A 16,244-nucleotide genomic window follows, 5' to 3' on the forward strand; every position below is an offset into this window, starting at 1 on the left:
TAAAAATTTCATAATTAAAAAAGGAATACTGATACTTTCACCCACAACCATACTTGACTAGCGTTAAAAAAAGGAATACTGATACTTTGTTAGAAGTTTTATTTTAAAAGATTACCTTAATTTTCTTTTGAAATAAAGTCAGCAGATATTCACCCACTTAGATTCATTTATCCTTTAACAGTTGAAGCATTAAACAATAAGAATCTTTACTCTCAACCCTAAATAATGCTTTACTCATTATATTTCAAATGGTTTTGCTTTCTCATGGAGAAAAAAAGAGCCCAGGCATAAACCTTTGATACTTTCCGCTTGCTAGTCCTGCGGCACACTTTTAATATGAAACTGTTACTGATACTTGGACCATTTCTATGATGGGCAGAGAGAGCTCAGGAGGAGTGACGATCATGTGGCTAGTCTTGACAGTCAAGAGCTATGATCTTTCATCCACTCTTCAATCCACTTTAATATCTGGCTTACATTATTCTCTAGATCCTCCGGTTTGTTGCTAGTTAGCTGATGTACTATTTCTTCCTTGTAGGAGGCCATGGCTTCTTCATAGAGAACCTGAAAAATCTCACACTGAATGTTCTCCTGCAGCTTCTTCTCATCGTAACCCCTAGAAGGCAAACAAAGCAGTAAGTGACAAACACCAAACTGAACTGTGGTGGGGACATAGGGAAAAAATCAATGGGAAGTTAGATAAGTTGTTGAATACAAAAATGATTATCTGAAATGTAAGCCCCCACCTAATTTGCAAAACAAAATAAGTAAAAAAAAAAGGCATTTACTGGAAATTTAGGAACATACGACAAACTGAATACTTCTGAATATAAAAAAGGTCAAGGAATGATACTTCCTGTAGTGGCTACCTACATGGTACTTTAAGGGAGACCGCCTTGACAAGAGTGCCGAAAACTGAGGCGCACGGGAACAAGGACTAATGTTGTCCGAATCTCTTGTCCCAAACATGATTTGGTAGCCACTCCATTAATTACCATAACTAATAAACATGAGTACCTATTAAGCCAGACTCTGAGCTATGAGGTAAATAAGGAATTAGTGTTGGTCTTAGCTGTCAAAGTAAGGAATTAAGATATACAGAAATAAAACAAATGCCTAACTGTATAAGTAAGGGGCAACATGGGCAAATCCCTCCTGTGGCGTTATCCACAAGGTAAGGATCCACTCATCTAACCCCCAAAGTGTAAGAATGGGTGCAGTCCTCCCAGTCCCACTTCTCCATCCTGACTGCAAGTGAGCGAGCAGGTGCTGGACCAGAGTCCACCTGCCGTCACGTGCCCAAGCGTGTGGCGCTCACGCCACATCTCTGACTGAACAACTGCAGCTGAGCCAGTGCTCAGTCAGACATCTTCTTTCAGACTGCCAACAGAGCCCCCGTGGGTTTGTTAATCCACAACAAGTCAGATAATCTCATGGAGAGCATATATGACACTTAACAACTACAGCTTTATTAGCACCAAAAAGGACACAAAGACACTCATAGGGAGAGCTTTGGGTGGAGCCCAGCACACAGGTTAGGTTCCATGTCCCAGAGAGACAGGCTACCCTACTGCTGGTCATACGGCGACCATTTTGAGGAGCTGGTTACCTTGAAATGCAGCAGCTTAATTTCTAGGTTCATAATCAAAATAAAGGAAAACGCGTCCACCTAAAACCTTATGAATGTTTACAGCCGCATTATTCAAGAGCCATAAAGTAGAAACGCATTATCACTATCATTTATATGTATTTAGATGATAAAAAAAGATATACCAGTATCCATCCATTCCATCCATATGTACCACAGAACACCAACTGGCCATACAAAGAAATGAAGTACCGATATTTGCTACAACATGGATGACCTGTGAAAACTGCTAACTGCAAAAAGCCAGTCACAAAGAGGAAACTGTACGCTGTATGATTCAATTTACATGAAATGTCCAACGAGGTAATGTATACAGACAACAAGCCGATTACGTGGAGCAGGTCTGGAACAGGAAGAGAAGTTAGGGAGAAATGGAGAGTGACTGTCGAGGGGTGCAGGACATTGAACGTGCTCTAAAATGGATTGTGGTGATGAGTGCCCACATCTGAATACGAAAAACCATTTCATTATATACTTCAAATACATTAATTGTATGAGATGTGAATTATATTTCTATAATTTTTGGAGTTCAGGAACTCCAAATGGTACAAGTGATTAACATACCCACCTACTAATTAGAATCTTGGAAGACATGATAATCCGCTTCAAAAAAACAGCTATTGCAAACCCTACAGAGTACTGTCTTGAAGAGTCTGAAAATGAGCAAGATTCGAAGCACTTGCTGATGAAGATCAAGGCTTGCCGCCTTCATTATGGATTAAAACTCAATGTAGAGAGAACCAAAATCCTTACAACTGGACCGTGGTAGTTATAGAATTGTCAATTTGAGAGGGTTATGAGTAAAGGGGTGGAGTCTAGTCTATCAATTGGATCATAGCCAGTGAGGCCTCTGTGTGGGCATGGCCTTCTGAGAATTCTGGGAAATCTGGTACTTCCTCCTTGGAGGTGACTCTCTGCTCAGCCCCTGGGAGACAGAGCAGCTGGCAAGACACATGAACCCACCCTGATGCAGAGACCGCTGCCAGCGCTGAGATGTTTCTAATGACACTGGATCCAAAGACTTTCTACCCACAGGCCTGTGATCTTCTGCATTCGGCATCATTGCATGTGTTTTGTGAGTCTGAAGAGGATTTTACAGATTGGTATCGGACATATGGGCTAATATCAGACTTATGGACTTGTTCTGGACTGGGCTGGGCTGTTTTCTCAATATTTAATTGCTCTTATATATAAATCTCTTTCTTATCCACATGTGTGTGTCCATGGATTTGTTTCTCTAGTCTACCCAGACTAACGCACAGACCAATGGGTAACATGATAAATGGAAAAACACTGAAGTTATCAGGATTAGATAATGTCACCTTGCTTGCAAACACAATCAGTGCTCATGGAAGCGGCAGTCAAGAGGTGAAAAGATGGGTTGCATTGCACTGGGTCAATCTGCTGTGCCAAGACCTCCTCAGAGTGTTCAAATACAAGGAGGTTACATTGAGGACTAAGGTGTGCCTAACTCAAGCCACAGTATTTTCAATCACCTCATAGACATGTGAAAGTTGGACAGTGAATAAGGATGGCTGAAGAATAACTGATACATTGGAATTGTGGTGCTGGAGAAGAAGAGTATTTAGGATACCATCGATTGCTAAGAGCACTAACTGATTTGTCTTGGAAAAAGTACCGTCAGAGGGCTCCTTACAGGCAAGGGTGGCAAGACTTACATACTGTGGCCATGCTGTCAGGAGAGACCAGTCCCTGGAGGACATCATGCTCGGTCAAGTGGAGGGGCAGCAAAAAAGGGGCTGGCTTTCTGGAATGCAATAATGGGCAAAGGAACAATTCCAAGGATGGGGCAGGACTGTGCGTGTTTTGTTATACTGGGCGCAGGATCACTATGGGCTGGAACCGACTCACTACTGGCACCACCACCACGGAGTATAGTTCTACTGACATACTTGGGGTTACAATGCGTCAGACTCGTTACGACAGCAACTAGGTTTTCTTGGAATTATCTATACTTTTAAAAAGAGCGATTTATAACATCACTAGGTAAAAACCAAAAAGGTGTTTTTTTGTGTGGTCCTTGTGTTGGAAGATGTGGCAACAGCTACGAGTAGTCGTTGCACAATGAATGTGACTAGTTCCATTAATACATTGTACTTGTGAAGAGTATTAAATTGGCAAATGTGTGTTCGATGTAGTTTTTTTGTTTTTGCTTTTTTCTATGTAGTTTTCTAACAACAAAAAAGGACTAGTTTTCTTAGTTTCTTCAAGCCTTACTTATAGTTTTTGGCTATTTTTATAAAATAGTAATTTTTAACCAAAACTTTAAATATTGTTTGAAATAAGGCAGCTATATGATATGATATGGTCGCTTTAAAAACAATCAATGAGAAGAATTCCTATGATTTTTTTTGTTCAAATCTTTTAATACTTTCTCATTACCTTAAGAACAAGATGAAATGGGTGAATCTAGATAGTAACCGAACTAATGGTTTTCTTGGGGCGTGGCAGGGGAGGTTGGGAGAAATGGGAGCTAATCATGATCAGTACAGAAAGAAGGCAATGTTCTAAAACTGATAATGATCGCACAACCCTTCTTGATAGGACAACTACTGAGATGAATATGTAGATTATGTGTTCATAAACTCTGTGTTAAAATAGATGAAATTTCACATCTAGCCTCAACCAAACTTTTTTCATATACAATTGCTACTATACTCCCCTGTACAAAGACTTGTAAAGATTATTCAAAGCTATTTCAAAGAGAAGCATAAATTCTGAACCCGACCTTCAGCAAAGTTGAGCATTCCTACCTAATTTTATGATAGCCTTTTACGAGTTTTTTTTTAAAGACGTTTTATTAGGGGCTCATACAACTCTTATCACAATCCATACATACATCAATTGTGTAAAGCACATCTGTACATTCTTTGCCCTCATCATTTTCAAAGCATTTGCTTTCCACTTAAGCCCTTGGCATCAGGTCCTCTTTTTCCCCCCCCTCCCTCCCCCCTCCCCCCTCCCTCATGAGGCCTTGATAATTTATAAATTATTGTCATATTTTGCCCTGTCTAATGTCTCCCTTCACCCCCTGTTCTGTTGTCCGTCTCCCAGGGAGGAGGTCACATGTAAATCCTTGTAATCGGGTTCCTCTTTCCAATCCATTCTCCCTCTACCCTCACAGTATCGCCACTCACACCCCTGGTCCTGAAAGGATCATCCACCCTGGGTTCCCTGTGCCTCCAGCTCCTATCTGCACCAGTGTACATCCTCTGCTTTATCCAGACTTGCAAGGTAGAATTGGGATCATGATAGTGTGGGGAGGGTGGTGGTGGAGGAAGCATTTATGAACTAGAGAAAAGCTGTATTCTTCATCGGTGCTACATCACACCCTGATTGACTCATCTCCTCCCCTAGACCCCTCTGCAAGGGGATCTCCAGTGGCCGACAAATGGGCTTTGGGTCTCCACTCTGCACTTCCCCCCTCATTCACTATGGTAAGATTTTTTTTGTTCTGATGATGCCTTATACCTGATCCCTTCAACACCTCGTGATCGCACAGGCTGGTGTGCTTCTTCCATGTGGGCTTTGTTGCTTCTAAGCTAGATGGCTGCTTGTTTACCTTCAAACCTTTAAGACCCCAGACACTATCTCTTTTGATAGCCGGGCACCATCAGCTTTCTTCACCACATTTGCTTATGCACCCGTTTGTCCTCAGCGATCGTATCATGGAGGTGTGCACCCAATGATATGGTTTCTTGTTCTTTGATGTCTGCTAACTGATCCCTTCGGATAGCCGGGCACCATCCGCTTTCCTCACATTTGCTTATTCACGTGCTTTGTCTTCAGCGGTTGTGTCAGGAGGGCAAGCATCATAGAATGCCAAATAGAAGAACATATTCTTGCATTGAGGGAGTACTTGAGTAGAAGTCCAATGTCCTTCCGCCACCTTAATACTAAACCTATAAATACAGGCACATAGATCTATTTGCCCATCCTCATATATATATATATTTCCATGTACATGTCTTTGTGTAGACCTCTATAAATGCCCTTTGCCTCCCAGCTCTTTCCTCTATTTCCCTTGACTTTCCTCCTGCCCCACTATCATGCTCCGTCCCACCTGGGTTTCAGCAATACCTCTTCAGTATTACCCTTGATCGTGCCCTACCAGGCCTGCCACACCCACCTCACCACCAAATTGGACCACTTGTTGTTCCCTTGTCCCTGGGTTTGTTAACACCACTTCCTTATCCCCCACTTCCCCCATGTCCCCTGGAACTGTCGGTTCCATTGTTTTATCCTCCAGCTTGTTCATCCAGCCTGTCTTATTTAGACAGACCCTTTTACGAGTTTTAGGAATCTCCATCTTCCCAAAGGTTAGAGCAGAAGATGCTGGGAAATTTTTATGTAAAAATTCCATTTGTTATTCCAGATTGAATCTGATCCTCTATTGGTGGGATTAGTTTCAATATACTTAGCTCAAATATATATCATATTACAACATAAAGGTCATGAAATGTTAATCTATCTCATTAAGTTTCCATAAGATTTCCTAATTCTTATACTGAGGAAGATTGGAGGGGATAATGGCCACTGGGTAGGCAGAGAATGCTATTGGCTTGGCTGTCTTTTCCTGTTGTTCCTGCTGCGTGCCCTTGAGTTAGTTGACTCACAGTGACCCAACGGGGCAGAGTAGAACTGTCCCAAAGGGTTTCCAGGGCTGTCATCTCGACCAGAGCAGGTCAGAGAGAGCAGCTGTGGATTAGATTGCCATTCAATTAGCAACTGAGTGATCGATTAGCCACTGCTCAAGCAGGGCTCCTTTGCCTTTTCCTAGCAAAGCTTTCCATGACCAAACCCACTGCCACCAAGTTGATTTTGACTCCTGACTGCTCACAAGGTTCCCAATGCTATCCAGCTTAATGGGAGCAGGAGGCCTCCACCTTCTTCCTCAGAGTGGCTGGTGGCTTTGAATCGTCCAGTCCACATGTGGATGAGCAGCCCCATGGTAACTTGCTGTGCCACCAGGACTCCTCAGGCGAGATGGCCAGGCTAACAAGGGTCTCTACCTAATACACTTCACTGAGTCACAAAGTCAGCTGAGAGGCCAGTTACTCAATCAGAAAAGTTGGCCTATGTTTTCACAAACGAACTTGTTTCTCCCAGATTGAAAATGCTGCTATCACACGCATGGTTTATAACAAGACAGCAAGTATGTGGTCACATTTTCCAAAGAGAACCCATTATCCGAGTACTATTGACCAGCTCTGAAATCTTAACTAAAGTCTTTACTATGACTTAAGAATTCAATTAATTTCCATTCTTACCTTGTTTCAAGTCTTTTGTACAATACAGTGTTATCTGTTCTCAGCACAAAAACTATATGAAACCAGCGTTCAGGGAAGAAATCACAACCATGGTAATCAATAATAACTCCACCTTCTTTCATTTGGTTTTCTAACTCATCAACTACCTGTAAGAAATGAGGGAAAAAAGAATGCTCATGAAGAAAATGGAGGGTATCTTTCCCACTAAATTCAACCAAACAAGGCCTCGGTGCTCCTGTGGTTGATTTCTCGCCTTTCAGAAGGGAATCCCAGGGTCAGGGTCTCCCTGTGCCGCCACCACCACCTGTGGTGCTTCTGTCGCAGTGATGCTGCAGACTTCAGTGGAGACTCCGGGGGGCAAAAGGCCGCGTGATCTTATTGTGGAACACCATAGCGTGGTTTGCCATTAGTCATGGGGATGACACAGGACTGGCAACACGTCATTCCATCGTATGTGAGGTTGCTATGAATTGGGGTGATTTGGTGGCAGCAAACAACAAGTTCAACAACTGCATACGTCACTAGCTCATTGTACTTACTCTATCTTCATCTAGAATGGGACAGCCATACTCTTCATCATAGCCATCATACAACTGCCCTACAAGAGATTCACATGGACTTAATTAGCACATTCAAGATAAGTACATCTGATTCTAGAGTTTCTTCAAACTATAAGAAATGTATCATCGCTTGACTCTTGTAAAGATGAGGCAGCAACGCAATGTCACATGGACACCAAATGTAACGAGCAATACTGTTAGAACCGCACCTTAAGGGAAGAGATGGTGCCACAGCTGAACCCATTTTAGATCTCAACGCTGAGTATCAGAAGATGGCTTTGTGTCTGCTCTTGAGAAGAGGGGCAGATTTACATTATGAGTAGATTTAAGCCCTCAAATGGATTAGGCTAAGGATATAGAGTTTATCAACAGCAGCGACGGGTTAGCCCTCTGTCACTGAGGTCATGGTGTCTCCAAGGAGGTGGGTGTCAACAAGAGTAAATAGCCAGATGCTCTTGAGCAGTCCCTATGCGGTCTAAGTTTCTGGCATTCAAAAGAAGCCATTCCCCACAAGAGTGAACTAGTTTCAGAAAGTGAAACAAAAACGATGAGCAAAGGCAGGCAGATTTAGATTTAACATAAAAACACTTCGAAACAGCACAGTGGACTCTGAAAGGAAATCTGAGGTCAGGAGGCAGGACATCCTAATCCTGCCCCACTCAGGACCTTTAGGATGCCTACAGTCCAAGTCAGGTTCACATCAACCAGTCTGCTTGGCTGCTACCCAGAAGACTGGGCATGCAGTTATACTTAGGCAGGCCTTGGACGGTCTAGTGATCTATTTCAAAAAAAACAGTCATTGAAACCCCTACAGAGTACAGTTCTGCTCGGACACGTGTCTCAATCAGTTCAGCAGCAATTGGTATGGGATGCTAAGAGCATATTGCATGGCAGGCTTCCCACCTCCTTTCATGTAATATTTTGGTACAGTTGAAATTAGGTTAAAATGAGCGCTGGTTCTGGTGACAAGAGTGGTCTGACGCTTAGCTGACAGCAGAGGCAGTCTAACTCTTCCCAGAGCTCCTCTGGAGAGCACATCCAACAGCTGGGATATGAGAGGCCTCCTAGAGGAAGGGACTTCTATGTGGAGACTTGAAGTTGCTAGGGGAAAGCGGGCGGGGGCGAATTGGGGAAGACTATTCCAAATAGAAGGGAGCCCTGAAATCTGAAAGGTCTGCAGTTCAAAACTACCAGGCGGCTCCTTGGGAGAAAGATAGGGGTCTCTACTCCTGTAAAGTTAGTGTCTCGGAAACTCAGAAGCAGTTCTGCCCTGTTTTGTAGGGCCACTCGGCAGTGAGATTCTAGAGAGGAACCGATGTCCAAAGGCAAAGTCCAAGAGAAAGCAGCCGTATCAAGGGAGGCGGCCTTTCTGAAAAGCTAGACAATCAGTGGTGTCAATACTAGTCAAAAGGGTCTTGAGGACATGATAAGGCGTTTGGAGTTTATCGTCAGGGAAAGGCAAATCATCAAAACATTCTAAGCATGAAATGACAAGTGTTAAAAATTCATTTTGGTTTGTATGTGAATAAGTTGGAAACAAATACATAAAAGGCAGGATTCTATTTTTTTCTAGAATACTGAAGTATTTTAGAGTGACGATAGTGTACTGCATGATTAGTGACTGTCAGTATAAACTAGAATGGGTTTCTAAACTTCAAATTTCCCAAAATGAAAAATTTTAGAATTTTTTGGAAATTTATAGTTCTGTGCAGGAGAAATAGGAGGCAGGATGTCTGCTTCTGTTAAAATCTATTCTTTGAAACCCTTAACTAGCAGTTCTACTTAGTCCTATAGAGTCAAGGACTGACTCAATAGCAATGAGTTTGTTTTGGAATCTAAGTAAGGAACCGTAGTGGTGTAATGATTTAAAAGGTGGGCTGCTAACCAAAAGGTTGGTGGTTCAAACCTACTAGCTGTTTCACAGGAGACTGAGGCTGCTGTGATAAAGAGGGAAGCGATCACAATGATCTACATATAACCCCCTCCCTGGGGGATGGACAACAGAAAAATGGGTGAAAGGAGACATCGGACAGTGTAAGACATGCAAAAATAATTTATAAATTATCAAGGGTTCATGAGGGAGGGAGAGTGGGGGAGAGGAAAATGAGCTGACACCAAGGGCTCAAGTAGAAATGTTTTGAGGATGGAAACAAATGTACAAATGTGCTTAACACATGGATGGATTGTGATGAATTGTACGAGTCCCCAATAAAATGATTGAAAAAAAACTTAGTCTCTCAAACTAAGGACTAGTTCCACTCTGCTTCAGTCTGAATGACTAGATGGCAGTGGATTGGGTTGATTTATAGACACAAGATCTTAATACATTTCTCAAAAGGACAAAAAAACCTTGGGTTGATAAATGTCTTAAAGTTTCGAAAATCCTATCAATTTCTTAAATAAGTTTTATGGTTTAAAGGAATTTTACTACTTGCAAAAAAATATTGTGGAATCAGAATTAAAAGGTTACAGAAGCCAACTTCTTACCTCTAAAGCTCTTCCCAGCCAAGCTATAAAATTATCTTTCTTTAAACAGCCACCCTGGAATTGATACTCATATAAACCTTTAGTCAGACGAGGGTGCTGTTTTGCTGCTGCTGCCAGTATTTCAAATGTGTTGCCAAACACATTTCTTACTTTCACTCAGCTCAAGAACCTTTAACTGTAATACAATAGTATGTGATTATTAGCTTAGCAGGATTGAGTACTTTTGACACTGGCCTTTTATGTAGAGGAATAATTAATTCGGCTTGGAGAAGTTAAGGAGAGCCACATGTGACCACGTGAGCTGGGCTTCTGAGGCATTTGGCAAGGCAGATCAAAAAGGAATGGCAGGCAGAAAGACAAGTGGGTGGGAAGTCTCTAATGTTTGAGGACGTCTACTGTGGGAAGACCAAAAGATATAGGTGCAAGGAAGGCTGGAGGTAAACTATTGCCAATTTATAGTAAAGGAGTCCTGTTGGCAGGCTACGATACACGTGGACAGTTCAAAACCACCAGCAACTCCAAGGGACAAAGATTGGGTTTTTAACTCCCCTAACAATCTTGGAAACCACAGGGGATCACCGAGTCAGCATTGACTTGATGACAGTGACTTTTTTAGTCTGAGAGAACCTAAGGAGCCTCCCTCTGTCTATGGGGTCAATGAGTCCAAACTGACTTAATGGCACTGGGTTTGGGTTTTGGTTGTGCCACAAAGATGGACTTAATATTCACATTAAGTGTAGGACATGGATGGATAATGGAAAACAAGATTCTAGAGGGCTGAGTGCCGTAGCAGTGGTCTGGAGCAGGAGTACCCTAAAGGATTCAGAGAACTATCACGATTTACAGACCACTTAGATATGCAGAGAATGTGAAAATTGTTGTGGGAAACAGGATTTAAGTAATATCAAGGAAGCTATCAAAACATGTTTTAGACAATTTAGAAATGTCCAGATGACTGCACTCAGAAGGACATCTAAAAATTGGACTAGAGATTCAATGCTAGATGCACAAGGGAGTGGTCAGCCCTAAGTGCAGTGTAAGAGGAAGGGGGCAGGACTACAAGATGACTGCAGTTAACTTCTGGGGAAAATAGGGTGAGACACACAGGACAGGGACAGATTCAGAGACTGGAGCAGTGTTGAGAGGGCGAGAAACGGTTTTCAAACATTTTAGGCTTTGTGGGCTATCATCTTTAGATCACGGGCTCAAAATACAAATAGTAACGTCTCTAGCCTCTTCCCACAGAAGCCAGTAGCAATGCCTCTGATCTTATACCCCCAAATGCTACTATAGTTCTAAGTCTCTCTAAATGTTTCCAAATGAAGAGCAAAAATTACCCTGGTGGAGAGCTATTTTATGAATACCCAATTGTATGTTTTCTTTTAAATTCTTTCATTTGAAGAAAAAAACAACTCAATCTTTCTAAGATTTTAAGATACAGTATATCCAAGCAATAATCATTAGGTAGATAATTCCATGTATGAGAAAACTTACTCTAAAATGCCTAATAGCAGGTCATGTTGATTAGAAATCCTTATCTGGTCACATGGCGGTACAACACAACCCTTTTAAGGAGTGGGTGCAAAGGACAGGACGACACTATCCTTAGGTTCCAGGGGTGAGTGCCCGTAGGAGAAACCCACCCAGAGAAGAGCAAGCGCAGCCTCGAGAAGGGAGAGTCCTTGGAGTGACCTTACCTGTTCCTACGAGCGATGCTCATAATGCAACCAGTAAATTTAGAAATAACACACAGAATGGGAGAAGTCAGAACTAGAAAATGGGAGCTGATTACTGTGACTTTAACACCTGTCAATAGCATGGCAAAGTTCAAGCAAAGCCCAAACCAAATGTCATGTAATATCTGGAGAATGCCTTGCTAGGTCCAAAAGAAAATAAAAATTTAAGCTGTCAGAAACTGTGAGCTAAATGGCAGACTTGGATTAAAAACATGAGCAGGGTACTGACAAGCATATCAAGGATATGGGAAAGATACTTAAAAATTGACCTCCATAAAGGGATACTAGAGAAAAACTGGGATGGAGGGGAGGATTCGGTCTTTTAATGTAACCAAAGGTCATTAAAAATGGGACCGAGGAGAGAGTTGGGCAACTGAGAATAAACCTAGGCAAATGAGGATTCACTACGAATGAAAACAAGTAGAGATGTGGTTATCACTTCACAAGTCTGATTGAAGGAACCACAAGAGTGACTTACACACCAGATTCCACTCTTACCCAAATACCTAAAACCAAGAGGTGATCCTCTATTGGTAGTGTAACTCCAACAATGTCAAATTTGTTGCAACCGGTGATAAGAAATGGCTTCTAAAAACAGAATTTCCAAAGTACCAACAATCAAATCGATGAATACCAACTTTATTTTTACACGTAAAGGCTAAGGAAAAACCATTAACTAATTATATATATATATTTTAATAACAACATTTCATCTGAAAAGTGTATTTACTCATTAGATGCTAATTTTGTAAGACACATGGGAAAAGATCCAGCATGCATGCTTAAGGACAATGGATTCAAGACGTTACATGCACCAAGGCTGGGTTACAAATTATCATAGTCATCGTCGTCGTCGTCATCATCAGCATCCTCATCCCGCTTTCTTTTCAATGCATTTGATGGCTCACTGGCAGTAGTACTTTGTGATGAAACCACATTAGTGGCAATGAGAATGTTTTTGGACCCAATTAATGATGGATTAATCAGAACATTCTGAACTGCTGGTGTTGCTGGAATTGATGCTTTTACAGCCGGAGGCTGTGAAGGGGGCATCTGTACAGTAAACCTTTGTCCTGTGAGGGACATTGGCGTTCCTACTTTAGTTGAAACAGACATGGGTTGTGGGGTTGGTGGGCCCAGGGTGGGAGTACTAGGTCTGCTTGTCACAGAGCCAACACTTAACCTCGGAACGGTTATTCTTCCTGCAGAAGCAGATGTCTTTTTCTGCAAGGACTTAAGTCTATAATTTGGAGCAGTCAAACAGTACCTATCTGGTGGCAATCTAGGCCCTGAATATGGTTTGATCAATGGCAAAGGGGTCTGATTTCTTTGCCTTGCGATATCTAGTAAAAAATCTCTCGGGGGAGGAGAGGTAAAAGACTGGTCAGCACGACACTGGATCGCCAAACGCACATCATCTGCATCGACAGTTGCTTTCTTGGCATGACTTGAATATATTTTTGCATCATCTAGAATTGTAGTCACATATCGGAAGGCAAACTCCAGCATCTGGTTTATAACTCTTGGCTCATATTCTGTAATCCCCATATCCTTCAGGATTTGTGCCATCATCTGTGCGTCTTTCGGCATGCTCTTGGGAGAAGTCATCTTGCCAGACTCCATGATATCCGGTGATCAAACTTTAGATCATTTGAAAGAAATACGCACATTAGATCAAACCTGAAATAGTTACTTTAGTAGCAACTGTCAGGAATTATTAAAAAAAAACAAAAAACCCAAAACTTTTAATAAAAAAAAATCTTTATGAGGTATGCTTAAAATTCCTATTTATTGAGGTCCTACCTCGTAAAAGTCATTGCAAAATATATAAATAGGAAGATAATAAATAAGGGAGTGATAAAAACATTAGGGCAGGGGTCCTCAAACTTTTTAAACAGGTGCCAGTTCACTATACCTCAGACCTGTTGGCGGGCCGGACTATAGTTTAAAAAAATATGAACAAATTCATATGCTCACTGCACATATCTTATTTTGAAGTAAAAAGGACAAATGGGGTAAAAACACCCGGTGGGTCAGATAAATGTTCTGGGCGGGCTGCAGTTTGAGGACTCCTATATTAGGGCAAGAGTAAATTTATATACACACATAACTAAGAATATAGTCATCTTGCTTTCAACTACCAAACTGATCCTAGAAAACACTGTGCAACAGTCATGTTCAACTGCCCACTGAGTTCAAACTTATGTGTGAAATTAATGTGCTTTTTCACTGTACCCATCTACATACTTAGCACCACCTGGGAGGGCTCACCCAACTCCTCATACTCAAAGTCTAGCTATCCTAAGGATAGGGAAGGTAAAATTTTTAGGGTTTCTCAATTATTCTTGTTCACAAGAATTGCTAACCAATTTCAAGGGGCAGTGATTAAAATAGCCAGCACTGGCTAGCAGTGGACACTATTTTTGGGTCCTGGTAGAGTATAAATTCTTTAATGTCAGGTTCTCTTTGCTTTTTGTATCGTCTCATATAACCACTGTAGTACTAGTAATATATTACTATTATTAGCAGGTCACCAAATAGGCCCTTAATGCCTGGCTTGAAAGCAAAAAATCCAACACCGAAGTATCCCTTACCTTCTTTTGCTAAATCACCCACATTAATGTATTTCAGTCCTGATCTTGATGCAAGTTCTTTGCCTAGTGTGGTTTTTCCAACCCCTGGTGTACCTGTAAGGAAAGTCATGGAAAAATACGCTTTGTGAATATTATTTATTAAATGCTAGCCTTTTAGCTACCTGCCCTCAAGGCTAAAAAATGAAATAAATGTTTTCTTAATTAGCAATTATATATAGATAAATGGTATGATCTAATAAACATGTCCCCAAGCCAGAGGAATGAAGGTCAGAATCACCCATTCAGATGATTGAGGCCAAAGATGCCTGCCAACAATTAGGACTGGCCCAGATTACCTATCTCAACACCATCACTTACTGAACAGGTAAAAGAACTTAAGAAACCTTCATGGAAGATTTGATAAGTGTGATATACAAGTCTCATTTCTGCTGCAGACTCTCTTAGGACCTTCCTGAGAAGGAACTATGGAAAATCCGGTTTCCCATCTTTCCAAAGCAGTACTATGTGTTGGTCCTTTCACTCCCTGCCACTCAGTCACCCCTGTGTGGTTTCCAACCACAGACCAGCATGTAACCACACCACCACCAGGGCCCCTTAAAACATACATCTACATTTACATAAGGCATGCCACCACATATTCTCTTCTACATAAAAGGAATACACTATCCATTTTTTCACCTTCCTATTCTCATGGTTACATTTCAAAATCATAGAAGTACTACATTCAGTTTAACAATGATGAAATTATGACGCTCATAATTAAAAAACTGGTCATATTCAGGAAAAGAAAATTTACTACAAGTCTACAATAATAATAATAATAAAGCTTGAACCCTGGAATCACGACTTATTTTAAAAATTAAAAAAACAACAACAGATTTCTGACCATATACTGCGGTATTAAAAAAACAAAATCAACCCAGGTACTTTGACTCAAACAAATCACCTATTATAAAAATCTTCCCTTTGTGGAATCTTGGACTCAATATAACTTGTGTACAACCAATGATCGTTAACAAAACTCTTGTTTCGTTTCCAAAACAGTGCGGCAAATTTTCAGTATGTCGTAATACCATCTACACCCATCAGACTTTCCAGTAAATGAGGTATGCCGCCGTTAATATCGACCAGTTTGTCTACACTTTGAGGTGTAAAGACTGGCAACACGCAGCAGTTTATTTCCCCCCTCACAACACGTCTTGAGTATGACTCCAAATATCCCCAAGAACCCCACGGCCACCCCCGAAACCACGAGAAAAACCACCAGAGACAGCTTAAAGGGTAAAAAAAAAAACCCTCGGATGCTCACACGAGTCACAAACACCAGAAACCATTTGCGAACTCGAGTTCGCTCAGACGGAAAGAGGGGGAAAAAAGGCTGCCCAGGAGGGCCTAGGGCCACACCGTTAACAAATCAAATCGCCGGCTTCACGCTGGCTCACTAAAACCCCGCGATAACCCTATGGAAAATTCAAGAAGCAACAAATCACTTTGCAAAACCAAACCAAAATCCAGATTCAGAAAGACCAAGTGGTTAGCCAGAAAGGGATGCTGGCTGTGTCTACCTCTCCCCAGCCGCCCCGAGCTGCCTCCGACCAACCGAAATAACGTCCGGCGCCACCGCTCTCCCCGCCCCCCGCAACGCTCGCGAGGCCCAGCCGCACGCCCGGGCGCCTGACACGCCACGCGACCCTAGACGGCCCCAAGTAGAACACTGACGGGTCTCGCTTCGAAGTCTGGGGCCCGCAGCACTCGGCACCCCGCGCCTGCCCCGCCGCCCAGCCCCACCCGGCCGCGCGCCCTGACCGGTGAGCAAGATGTTTGGCTGCAGCATGGTCTTCACAGCGATGCTCCGAGCGCCCCAACTCACGCTCCAACGAACGACCGGGAGGAGCCGGAAGGGGCGGGCACCGGCAAACGCCCGCCGC

General features: G+C 42.2%; 3 protein-coding genes across 5 annotated transcripts in view; 1 reads left to right on the forward strand and 2 right to left on the reverse strand.

The window, feature by feature from the left end:
* Positions 1 to 294: 294 nt before the first annotated feature.
* On the reverse strand, positions 295 to 16,244 carry AK6 (adenylate kinase 6). Of its 3 annotated transcripts, none has more exons than XM_075541140.1 (5): positions 16,123 to 16,244; positions 14,317 to 14,409; positions 7,479 to 7,537; positions 6,940 to 7,085; positions 295 to 616 (listed from the first exon to the last, which is right to left on the reverse strand). In XM_075541140.1, exons 1-5 carry the CDS (start codon positions 16,148 to 16,150, stop codon positions 424 to 426), a joined length of 519 nt encoding a protein of 172 aa, XP_075397255.1. In that variant the 5' UTR covers positions 16,151 to 16,244; the 3' UTR covers positions 295 to 423. The 3 variants fall into 3 exon arrangements, with proteins under 3 accessions (XP_075397255.1, XP_075397256.1, XP_075397254.1); XM_075541141.1 differs by lacking the exon at positions 16,123 to 16,244 and adding an exon at positions 15,626 to 15,766; XM_075541139.1 differs by lacking the exon at positions 16,123 to 16,244 and adding an exon at positions 15,263 to 15,506.
* TAF9 (TATA-box binding protein associated factor 9) lies at positions 12,422 to 14,414 on the reverse strand. The gene is made up of 2 exons (XM_075541138.1): positions 14,317 to 14,414; positions 12,422 to 13,362 (listed from the first exon to the last, which is right to left on the reverse strand). Exon 2 carries the CDS (start codon positions 13,343 to 13,345, stop codon positions 12,548 to 12,550), a length of 798 nt encoding a protein of 265 aa, XP_075397253.1. The 5' UTR covers positions 13,346 to 13,362; positions 14,317 to 14,414; the 3' UTR covers positions 12,422 to 12,547.
* RAD17 (RAD17 checkpoint clamp loader component) overlaps positions 15,992 to 16,244 on the forward strand; it is a 42,503-nt gene continuing 42,250 nt past the window's right edge. The window contains exon 1 of the mRNA XM_075541135.1: positions 15,992 to 16,124. The gene's annotated coding sequence lies outside the window, so the exon portion shown is untranslated. The remainder of the gene's footprint in view (positions 16,125 to 16,244) is intronic.

The sequence above is a fragment of the Tenrec ecaudatus genome, chromosome 2, assembly GCF_050624435.1.
Source record: "Tenrec ecaudatus isolate mTenEca1 chromosome 2, mTenEca1.hap1, whole genome shotgun sequence".
NCBI lineage: Eukaryota > Metazoa > Chordata > Mammalia > Afrosoricida > Tenrecidae > Tenrec > Tenrec ecaudatus.